This window comes from Manduca sexta, chromosome 8 (genome assembly GCF_014839805.1).
Source record: "Manduca sexta isolate Smith_Timp_Sample1 chromosome 8, JHU_Msex_v1.0, whole genome shotgun sequence".
Taxonomy (NCBI): domain Eukaryota; kingdom Metazoa; phylum Arthropoda; class Insecta; order Lepidoptera; family Sphingidae; genus Manduca; species Manduca sexta.
Genome location: NC_051122.1, coordinates 8,251,279 through 8,263,775, shown reverse-complemented (window position 1 = coordinate 8,263,775; position 12,497 = coordinate 8,251,279). Strand labels below are relative to the sequence as shown.

Here is a 12,497-nt window from a genome sequence, read left to right as displayed (position 1 = left end):
ATCACCTTGGTGGTAAGAAGTTTACTTTCATTTTAAAGTAGACTTTTTTCGGCATGTTTCCAGATTTGTAGTTTCACTCACACATTATTTTCCCTCTCAGTAGTAGTGGGCCCGTGCCCAACAGTGGGACAGTATATAATACAGTGCTGATATTATATATTATTATTCACAGGGAACATGAAGGCAACAGGATAATGAGGCGTTTTCATTAAACCGCAGACGTAATCGCGCCAAATGTAGTTATTTCGCCTGTGGTATTCGTATGACGTTTGTTCGACACCACAATAGTAAAAGCAATCGATCAATAATACTTCAACGTTGCCAACATATCCATAAACCCCTTTGCAGGGTAAAAGCGTCATTTGCACGACATTATTACATTTTGAATATGCGCATTAGCCCACATTGAGACCGCGGCGTGCGCGGCGCGAGTATGTGTCACATGGGACCTTTACTTCTTAGCTTAACTTTCTATACGATCGTGAGAAGTTACATTCAAGCACAATCAACGTTGTACGACACGCTTTTCCATGATATTGAATATTATCTGCAAAAACAGTAAGAGCGCGAGTCGTATTAAATACTAGTTTTTGCTCGCGACTCCGCCCGCATGAAAAAGATTTTCTGAGATAAAAGTCCCGCTTTATATTTTCCCGGGACTAAAAGTAGCGTATATTACTATAGAGTAATGTAGCTTGCTAATAGTGATTTTTTTCAAAACAGGTCTAGTAGTATCTGAGATTAGCGTGTTCAAACAAAAAAACAAACATTTCAGCTTTATAGTTTACGACGTTAGCAGAAGAGTATAATATAATAGCTTATATATTTTAAAAATAAAATTAGATCAGTCTTTTGTTTTTTTTCGACACGACTAAGGAAGAGTATTGGCTTTTGGATTGATAAATGAGTGTATCGGAATGAATGCTCTATGAATGAATTGATTCTGGTTAGTAGTACCTATCCAAATACTTATTGATTCATGATCCATTTAAATAAATCTTTCTATTTGCCTAATACTGTAAAATAAAAATTAAAACCTAAGTTTTTGGAATTATTTGGCACAAAGTCAGGCGGCCGAGCGATAAAATTAACTTTACCCCGCCCTCAAATCCAGTGATACACATACCAATTTATAAGACCTTGTCACCTTACGAACAATTAATGCCTATATTATTGACAAAAACGTTTTATAAACCTTCGAACTGATTTAAAAAATATGAAAGGCTAGTGGCTCCGACGGTCTTTGGTCTGCTCTAAAAAGGACATAAAATCCTAGAAACCGACTACAGCGCCCCCTACCATGGTTAGATGTGAATCAAAAACATCCAGGGACCTACCCAAAAACACATAAAAAAAAATCATTAAAATCGAACCAGCGGTATAGTACTTCTGTGACATACACACGTACAGAAGATTACTTGTAAAATATTTACATTAAAAAAAACAGCTGTTTGCTAACTTCACGTTCATCAAATGCCCGAACTGTCAAACACCTAAAGTTAAAATAGTCGTAAAGTTTTCTAAAATTGTTATTACTTCTTTACGTAAAAACTTTCTACAAAATATAAGATAAATAGAAGAAATGAAATAGGCTAAATCGTTCTCAAGTTGACCAAGGGAAATAGAGATTCATATAAATGTATTACAGTATAAATGTTCATTTCATCACTAGACCGCATTCATAAGGTGATGTACTCAACGCTGACACTTTTCATAAAAAATCTTAATGACTAATGAGTCAGCAGTAATCAGGATTCGCGCTCCATAAATGTGGTATTTACGTTACAAGAACGGATAAACGTTGATTCAAATGTGTTTAGAATAAAGAATGAGACAAATCACAAAAAAATGATCTTCAACGCTAGCAAGGTTGCAGGCAAAGTTATATACGCTATAAATAGAAATCAAAGGACAAACACACTTGCAATAAACATAAACCGTATCAATATGAAGTATGCAAACAGATTTAATGAGTGCCGTTTGCGGTCTTGTTTGCAGACCGATAAAATTAATAAACAAAGGCGCATAAATCCGGTGACACAGATTGGTGAAGGCATGATGTCAGTGGGACCGACCTCTGTTGACGCTGCCCTATTGATACGATGACTTAGATATGGACAGTCTACGGAGACTCGAGTGTGAACTTTACACGAGTTCTGATATGTTTTGATTATATGTTTGTATTTCGATATTTAGATAAACTACTTCTCAGTTTAAGCATATCACGCACATCTTACACTAATGAGTCTGAATATTATAATATCGGGATGAATTATATAAGTAGATCCCTAAAACGTAGGGGAAGATCATGAAGCTGAACAGTCAGGGTTAGTTTGATAGTTACCATTGTGTTGTAACACACAAAGACTCACGCCCTTTATCTCCGAAGGGGTAGCTAGAAGCGCAACAGGTGCAGATATTTTCTGACCGTACCGTCCCGTAATGTGGTAGGGTAGAGCCTATCGCTATTTCGTGCACAAATTTCAGACTCAGGGCTAATGCTGAGTAGAATAACTCAATATCACTTCGCCCAACCCGGGGATCGAACTTGAGACCTTAGCACTGTAGTCGTACCGTGGTAAAGTACGCTCCCGCGAAAGTTATATCATAGTTTCATGATCTAAATTTGAAGATGTTAGAACATTAATCTCGTGATAAAATATTTCGAGTTTCAGTCAGTTCGACAATAGTACAAAATACATGTATGCATTTGTATAATGTTTATTCATTTATGGATAAATACTATGTATATTATAAGTTACAAAAAGTTTCGTGGTTGAGTGTTAAAATTGGCATATTTTACGACAACTATTAATTGAAATATTTTTTTTCAAAACAACATCTTTTTAAGAACGTAATAAGAATCGTACAACTAGTAAATTGGACGATTTCCATAAAATTTTATAAAACGAATCAAAAATAAATTATCACGCGTCACCTTCATCAATTTATGTCTTCTATTAAGTACTGAACATTACTCACGAACCACTTATATCAAACGTATATCTTTTTATTGTTTTAGGTGACCTCTCATTACATTTGTTACGCAAATCCACATATGATAAAGAATACCATGATGAATCATTTAAATTGAGATAGTAAAATCATCCGAGAGAAACATCAGTAAACCAAATACTGCAGTTATTCGATGGAAAATGCTTTTACTTAACTCAATAGTTCAGTGGAACAATGGTTTAAGTACTACTATTTAAAATAGCTCACCACACGCTGACTTGCGATGTATGAAAATTATTTTTGCGACTAAAACAAAACCAAACCGCCCATGCATTTTCTGTATAAAATAACGACACAAGACTTGCGTATCATCTGGACGCATTCAAGTGGTGGTAAAATAAACACCGCCTTTTAAAATTTGCTGAGCCATCGTCGTGATATATATTGAAATGAATCATTTATGGAGCACCTTTTAAAGATAAATAAAGAAGTAAAGGCATTGGCGAGCGAGGCGAACGAAAAGATCAAAGTAACGCTTTACAGATGCGTCATGAAATCCTTTGATTGAGATATACATAAAAGTATTTAGTCGAAACGTGCAGTGACGTAAAGAACATTTTGGGAAATCAGACGAGGCCACAACGGCCGCTATTTGCGATGCCGCAATCCGACTCCAACCAGCATGCCGACCGCAGGCGCAATACCCGTACACAAAGACACACACGATACCAGACTTGTTGGCGAGACTGATGAAATCTCGTTTCCGCCTTTCGGTACAATTATTATACTTGGCATTTCTGTTTTTACTTATTATCAAGTTAGTTTTGTTCTACAACCAACTTTAGACTTAATTTGTTATAGACCTCATATTTACAGCATGTAGAAATATAATATATGAGATTGTTTAGCATAGTATTCTAGCATTCTTCGTCTGCGTTCAGTGCTACATTATATGTGTCTTAACTGAGATTATTTATATATTTTTAAAGATTAAAAAACACATAAGAAAACTTTCAATTGGCCCTTTTTCATAATTTTAATTCTATTAGCTCCATGTTTTTTGGAAATCAATAAAATAAACTAAAGATAGTTCTGTTAATTTTTTGTTCGTCCACGATAAAGCAAACCAAGGAGGAGGACTTCTTTAGTACCTAAGTATATGAAATAAACGTTGCGTTTATATTTGGTCCCTGTTCTTGTTAGTATCTTCCTATTAAGTGAAAGAATAATAAAGTTTTACTTATCTTATGAATTAATAATTAAGAAGACACACTATTATGATAATGTAACTGACCGGCAACTGATGAGGTGGTTGAGCACGTTTGTGCCGGGCGGGCGCGGTGGGCGCGGGCGCAGCCGAAGCAGAGTACCAGCCGCAAGGACCGACGCCTTGTGCGCCCGCGTGCACTCCGTGCTGGAAATAACGGACGCATTTGCATCATCTATTTATATCGGCGCATATTATTAATGACATTATCAACTGAACGATCCACCCTTATGGACACGGGTCTCCCTTCCCAAACCTGCTGGCAAGTGTTACGTTATATTAAACACTGAGCAAATTCATGATACGGGCTCATGTAAATTGTCCGTTAACGGTGGTTTCGTATGCGGTTTATATTATAATATAAACATTATTGCGCTATTCATGCTGGAACATGTATCTGTGGAATTATTTGCGGTCTTGGGTAATAATTATTGGTGTCCCCCTAGGTTGGATTAATCAATCTTTTTCACGTACTTGTATTAACCAGCCCACAAAAAGAAATTCTTTGTATTGATCAAAAACCAGATTGCCGTTTCAAAATATCTAGGAAGTAATTCTACATTAAGCAAAGTTATTACAGTCTTGCAGGTAACAGAAAAATTATTCACATACTTCGCAACGCGGATACAATGTAGTAATGTTTTTAACAATAACAATAAACTGACTCAATTAATGAGTCTGCAGACGCTTCGCCATGCTATTGAATCAATTTAATTAATTACTGAGAAATTCCTAGTTTTGTATTACTCACAGCGAATAAAGTAAAACGAGTAATTTTGTTTTTCACATTTTGCTCAGAATCAATTTTGATCGTTCGAATAATTGAAATGCTCGACTAATAGCTTATTAATAAAACAGCTATAACTACCACAGCAACTATATAACGATATGTACATTGTGCATGCTCTTATTTCATCTCCGAACGGAACGAGTTTAAGTCCATATTGACGTTACATGAAACAAGTCATATTGAAACTGGATCGACTGTTTGCGCTGGAACCGTCGCCTGCTGCATATTGGGGACAAGGATTAAGATTAGCAACACTTAGCAATATCGGTACATAGTACTCATTCGTAATCTTGATTTATAGTAGGTGTAATAAATGTAGTACTCAGACAAAAGATAATGTTCCCACACAGTGGCGGTTAACGATCCATTGAAACTCTCAACCTTGGCCAAACGCCAAAGCCAATGTGATTCAGGTAAGACCAGTTACATCTGAACGCCGGCTTCCACATCCGAATTAATACTTAAACACCATTGCGTAAAGTACAATACTATTAATTAAAATTTCATGTCTTCAGTCAAATTTAAAGTTAAATTGCGGACACTGTCTGCAATAAATACATACAGTAGCTCACGCAAATTTATGATTAACACAAGTAGTCGATAATAGTAGTGGAACAGTAGATACAAATTAACAAGAGGAAACATTGCGGCGATACGGATCGCGGATCAAGAGTTCCGAAGCTAAGCGAATATGGATTGGCAGTGTAGGCGCACCTACATAACGCCAGAAGCGGCGCGGCGCCGCAGTACAAACCGTTGATACATCGATAAGGAATGCACAACAAACGTGCTACTGCTTGCTTCGACATCGCCTAATAGTTATATTCAAATTGGGTGATCAAATTTTGACGTTAAGTCTAAATTGGCAACTTTATATGGGCACACACAATGGTTACAAGATTGATCTGAATAGAGATTAATCCAACTGATCACAGTAGTTATTTAAGTTCAGAGATTATACATTATAAAATTATGATTGAAGTGTATTCAGCGACGGTATCATATACTGATCGCTGAGTGTATTCAACATGTGTTTGTAGTATAACTTAAATTAATGGATTCACAATTGCTTGTAACTCTGTCTTGATGATCTAACTATTATAAAGCGCATATTAAAATTAAAAGACATAAAATAAATTACCTGAGCTAGTGGCGGATGCGCCTGATGACGGTGTACGTCAGAATTCATGACGATCTCCTCCTACCACGTCTGCTCACCCCTCATCCTCTGCGAACAATAAAAACAAACGTACATTAAAATCTAATATGAGGTAATCAAACAAATGAGATTGCAGAAGATTCAACATAACATTTAAAAGTTGATTATAAATATTTATGGGCAGAACAAAAGTTTAATATTTTCATGCGCCTGCTTCTTATCCTATAACACTCCGCAACATTTTCTTTATCAGCATTCACTTTCATTCATGTAATGGAGTACGTATTTTCTTAATACAATGATTCATCCTTTTAAAATATACATCCCATGCTCTGATAGCCTTTTCGTTCTCAATTACTGGTGTTACTCTTAAACCTGCTTCGATGGCCTTATATTCCATACTCACGTAAATGTTATAGCATTCAGAACAGGCCTATTCCAAGTGTCTAGTATGATATGCAACGGTATGCGCGTTGAGACCAGTTCCCTTACAACAATATTCGTTGACTTGTTTACTATAATTTTACTAGGTTGTTAATTGTTGCATAAATACACTTTGCTGTTCAATGACTTTTGATGTAATAAAAATGTATAAGGTTGCGTTAACATACTAGACTTGGAGCTTAATAAACGTAAATAACCTTTAAAGATTTTATTTCCGTTCCACTCCATATTTCCTGCAAACCAGTTTTTATTGGCAAGTTCTATATTAGCCGTCATGGTTGCTTTAACAGCATTTATATTATGCGATTCTAAATTAATAGTTTGAAAGTTTTGCTAATTATGCAAGTCACTATTACCTCTGAAACTAAATACAAGTAAATCTCACTTTACTGCCGCTTCAATATGCGTAAAAATAATGTATAATGTTAGATGACGGACAAATTTGCGTGGGGAAAATTACGACACAACATCTTTAGTTCTATCCAAGGCATGTTGCAATTATCAATTTTCCCATCAATTTATTGAGGATGGTTTCGATAGTGTTGAGCAACAGCTTTGTTTCGTTCCACAAATAACAAACGTGTTGTGCGCTAATTGTAGGCACGTAGTGGCGGCGGCGTGGGCGGCTGGGAGTGGTTGTGATTCACTCTCGTCCTCCTGTCCCGATGAAGTGGAACTAACGACCGGTGGCGCGCCCGCCGGACCGTATCACCTATCGTGACTGCGGCCACCACGCTACACAATGAGGTAACTTATGTAATTGGCACTGCAAACGTTTGTATGAATACGCATTACCAACTACTGTGTAGTGCAACGACTGGCGACACGATGGGAAGCGCGGTGTACGTGGATCGGTGAGCTACTTTCGCTAATCGTAATCGCTAAGCAGACGTGCTCGAATGTATATCATTCGCACGTAATGAGGACACGTAGAAGTAAAGGCATCCCAGCGGAAAGACACATTTCATAGTACCGTGGGCTAACAAACTCGATGTTTTGACTTTAATCTTTATATAATGATTTCTTATATTTACGCGAATGTTAGACATTGAAATTAAACTAATTTTTCGGATTCTATCGCGGTTAAATAATAAACAAAAAACCGCGATAGAATCCGAAAAATTAGTTTAATTTCAATGTCTAACATTCGCGTAAATATAAGAAATCATTATGCAAACCAGTACGGACTGGAACTTGCCAACAAAATACGCCGGTTGGAGAATTTGAAAACTAAGCGCGCAAGATTCTGCACATCATTGAATTTCTTGAAGAGATGTCGTGACCACAATCTCATCCCTACGTGTGTCAAGCTATCACCCAAGAAATACATACGAGGGAGCGCTAAAATTCTTAACCAGGCGAGTACTAAACTGTTACGAGCTACCATACACGAAACACGATCCGACCTCCAGTACATAAATAATTGTGTTGAGATTATATCCAATGAATTGAAGACAGAGTTGTCAGCATTTGATTTTTAAAAAATTGCATCGAGACCTTAAATAAGCGCGAAACTTCCAAATATAATGAATGCAAAACAAACATATAATAAAATATAATAAATTACAATCAAAATTATTTGTTGATAATCTTAAAAACACCGAGTGTAGGAATGGAACGCGCGCGACCATAGATAAGATACACTCCCGCGCAAACCATGGACAACGCGCAGTAATAAATCTGTCAAAACAATCATTGGACGAAAACACAATTCAGGTTTTATCGAAAGGCTTAAATTTTGCTGTTACACCACGAAGGATACCGTATGAAGACATTATTTGCAATGTTGAGAATAGTCTCTTCAAAAATAACTTAAAACACGAAGATTCGGAGGCGATACGCCAGGACATTTCGTCAATTTTGCGTCAAAAGAAAGTGCCGAAACCAAATCTTCCAAAACACGAATATATCGCTTTAAAGAACTTGCGATCGATGAAGGACCTTACCATTCTCCGTGCAGATAAAGGAAATGCGACAGTAGTAATGGATACGTCAGACTACAATAATAAAATGGAACAACTTTTATCGGATGTAAGTACCTATAAAATAGTCAAAACAGACCCGACTACCAAAGTATTAAAGGCTACTAGCTCTTTAATAAAAGATTACTCCGATAAGTTAAATCTTGACGTAAACTTACTCGTTCCTTCGTGTGCAAAACCGCCTAAACTGTATGGGTTACCGAAAATACACAAATTAAATGCTCCGTTACGTCCCATTGTGAGTCAGATCGACACACCAACCTACAGATTGGCTCAGCACGTAGCAAAAGTGCTTTCACCACTTAGAGGAAACACTAGAGCGTCTGTGAAGGATTCATACCAATTTGTCAGCGATATTAAAGACCTAAAATTAGCTGACAATGAAACTATGGTCAGTTTTGATGTCCAGTCTCTCTTTACGAGCTTACCAGTACAAGATTGCATCAGAATTGTATCTAAGAAGTTGGCAGAGAATAACATTCCTGTAGAATATGCAGAACTACTCCAACATTGCCTTACATCTGGCTATATGTTGTGGAATAATCAGTTCTATGTACAAGTTGAGGGGTAGCGATGGGCTCCCCTGTATCTCCGGTAGTCGCCGATATATTTATGGAAGACTTCGAGGAGACAGCCCTGAGTACAGCCCCGGTCACTCCAAGGTTTTATAAACGGTACGTAGACGATACTTTCACAATTTTACCATCTGATAAAGTAACTGCATTTTTAAATCACCTCAACTCCATCAACAATAAAATCCAATTTACTATGGAGTTAGAACAGAATAAATCTCTTGCTTTCTTAGATGTTTTAATCATCCGTAATCCTAATCAGACCTTAAGTCATACTGTGCATCGGAAACAGACCCATACTGATAAATATCTGAACGGTGAATCTCATCACCATCCAAAACAGTTAGCTACCGTGGGCAAATCTTTGTTTCAGAGAGCACAAGGAATCTGTGACGAGAAACACCTGGCCGCTGAGCTGCAACATGTCAAGCAAGTACTGCGAGACAACAAGCTCCAAATTCCACGCCGCCGTCACAGAAACCGAGTGAAACCAGCCACAGTTGAACGTGTTCCGGTTGTATTACCATATGTAAGAGGAGTCACCGACAAGATTGGCTACATCCTGAAGCGTGCTTCCATAAAAACTTATTTTAAGCCGCCTAAGAAGATTAGTCAATTTTACCACCTGTCAAGTGTCATATACCTCTACAAGAACCGGGAGTATACAAAATAGATTGCAACTGTGGCCTCTCTTATATCGGGCAAACAAAAGAAATATAGGGACCCGCGTAAAAGAACATATAGCTGACGTGAAACACCGACGCTCGACGAAGTCTGCAGTCGCTGAACACTCTGAAGGAGGCGCCAATCATTATCTGCGACTAGACAAGCCACAAATCCTCGCCAAAGAACACCGATTCCTGCCCAGGATGATTCGCGAGGCTATTGAAATTAAAAACATCCTAATTTCAATAGGGTAGTTGGTTGGAAGCTTGCACAAGCCTGGGATCCAGTTCTACATTTAATTAAAACGGAACCCCAAAAGACCGGCTGCCAGACTTCAAGACACTGTGAGCTCATTCTGCGTAGATCGGACCACCAACAGCTAAAAATTTAAAAAGTTGTATAATTGTAAAATGTAGGTAGATATTGTAACTTTGACTTTGCGGATGAACAACACCTCAGTCCCCCCCGTGACCATGAAGGCTGCAAAGTCTTCGAAACGTCGGGAGAAAAATAAAAAACAAAAAACCGCGATAGAATCCGAAAAATTAGTTTAATTTTAATCTTTATAATTCTTGTTTTATTGAATAACCATGGACCATGCACTCTTGGTGAAACTGTCATAGGCATAAGAGCAGTTTATACGCAATATGTATTTATAGCATAAAAGCTATCACGTCGTTGAGTAAAGGCTGGCGACATTTAGCGGTGGTGTTGGCGTCACCCGTCCCTACGCAGTTGTGGTCAGTGTAATAATAACGGGATAAGTAAATTAAACCAACTGTGCGCCTAGTTTCCTTATAAATGCAACCGTACATTATACATTATAATACCAAATATTGCATACAATACATATATAGTCATAAAAAAAACATTCGGACGCTCCCTGACCGTAGTTCATACTACGGCAACACGCGGCTTCGCAACAATTGTCGCAACCGGGCGGACACAGCAATACTTGTGAATAGCTTAGTTTTTCACTTGACCTAGCGCAAACGCGAGTCCATGTAAGCAACAAGTGTTGTGCAATACAACCATTTCGATTAGCCGTTTTAGCCACATGCGTGACTGACATCGCACAACACTTCAACCGCTACATTTTGCGCGCATTCGCGTAAAGCGTCGTTCCATTATGATGTATGATTTGTTTTTATCACGCACCTGAACGTCACGCCACAATAAACAATAATAAGAAAATTATAAACAACTTCCAACTCGTTTGCTTTACATATTATTGAATGTGTTACGGTGTATTGCGATCGCCATTGCTTGTACGAAGTTATGCGACCACATTTTGGTTATTACGCAATTTGTCTGCTAATTATGTTAAAATTTATTTAATAATTATTAATGTCATTATGCAAGATTTCTGGGCCTCAATTCGTCAAAGTGTTGAAGATTGAGAAGTTTTGTTTGTAACACATTTTCATAAGGAGCATTTTAATTGTTCCACAAAATTTTTGCCACTGATTCTGATGAAAAATTCAAATAAATTCGCCACACCATAGCCAAAAGTATAACAGCAGGCGGCGTGTAGGCTAAACAATGCTTTACAATTTTATAATACTACATTTAAGTATTCCCTTAGACAGTTTGTCAAAACAGTTCAAGTATTCTTTATTTACGTTATAGATATTCATTTTAGTTCCCAGCGGTTTCCATATCTCCTTTACTTGCAGTGGGTGGTCGTTCTACATAGTACAGTCTACTGCGCACGGAAGCCCTTCACAGATTCTACGTCTTAATTTAACTACTAAAAAAACATTGATGTAGGTTAAATATGATGGGTAAAGCTTGTTTTGCCTCTTACACCTGCTTGAAGTCTTTTGTGGTTCAGTTTGGACTATCATTCATATCAAATAATATTCCGTTGCTTACGTGGTTTTACATGAAAACTTCCATTGTTATTATATTTTACATGTTTTTACAACAAGTAGCAGTAAATCACGTTTACGACGCTTATCACAAAAGTAAATAAACATTAGTTTTGTTTGGGTTGTCAATTATAAAGGTTTTCTAAGGTCAGTATGGACGTAGTGATATTTATTTATTATTTTATTTATTTATTTGATACGATATATTGCTTTATTAACTTTAACTTGATAAAGGTCGCAGGAACACGCTGTATGTCGGTCGCTTTCGGCAAGTCCGTCTGGAAATCTTTGCGGTCAGCAGTGCACTTTATGTGGCTGATGATGATTAATTTTAGACTTTAATTGAATCAAATGAAAATAATTTCAATAATATTAATTTCTAATTGCAACGGGTTTCCTTCTTTCGCTGTTTGTAATATTTTTGTTTGTCACGAATCACAATACTATTGTATTAATACCTCGACATGATTCCAATATCCACTGCCCGCGTCGTTATTAGGACTAAATATAATATTGCCAACACATTCATAGAGTATTGGTCATTTAACGCTCGCCGAAATGAAAATGTAATTAGGTAGATAGGATCTCAAGAATATGATTTTTTTTCCGTCAAAATTATTTTCAAACAGTCTCAGTATGATATTTGTTAGGCGATCGTCTGTCTAGTAGAATGAGAATTTTGCCGGTTGACGCCCACGCGTAGTGAATACATATCATAGAAAGAAATAACCTTGTCCTAACTGTGTGCACAGTCTTCTCACTACCTCTTTCGCGACAGACGTTAGCTTTGT

At 37.2% G+C, this 12,497-nt stretch overlaps 1 protein-coding gene across 4 annotated transcripts in view; it reads right to left on the bottom strand.

The window, feature by feature from the left end:
* Positions 1-12,497, bottom strand: part of LOC115440124 (tyrosine-protein kinase CSK) — a 36,520-nt gene that overhangs the window by 11,784 nt on the left and 12,239 nt on the right. For all 4 annotated transcript variants that reach the window (XM_030164309.2, XM_030164307.2, XM_030164308.2 and 1 more), the window contains exons 2-3: positions 6,154-6,240; positions 4,250-4,369 (exon numbers count right to left, since the gene is read on the bottom strand). In XM_030164309.2, the coding sequence (XP_030020169.2) occupies positions 4,250-4,369; positions 6,154-6,201 (168 nt within the window). In that variant the 5' untranslated portion in view covers positions 6,202-6,240. The remainder of the gene's footprint in view (positions 1-4,249; positions 4,370-6,153; positions 6,241-12,497) is intronic.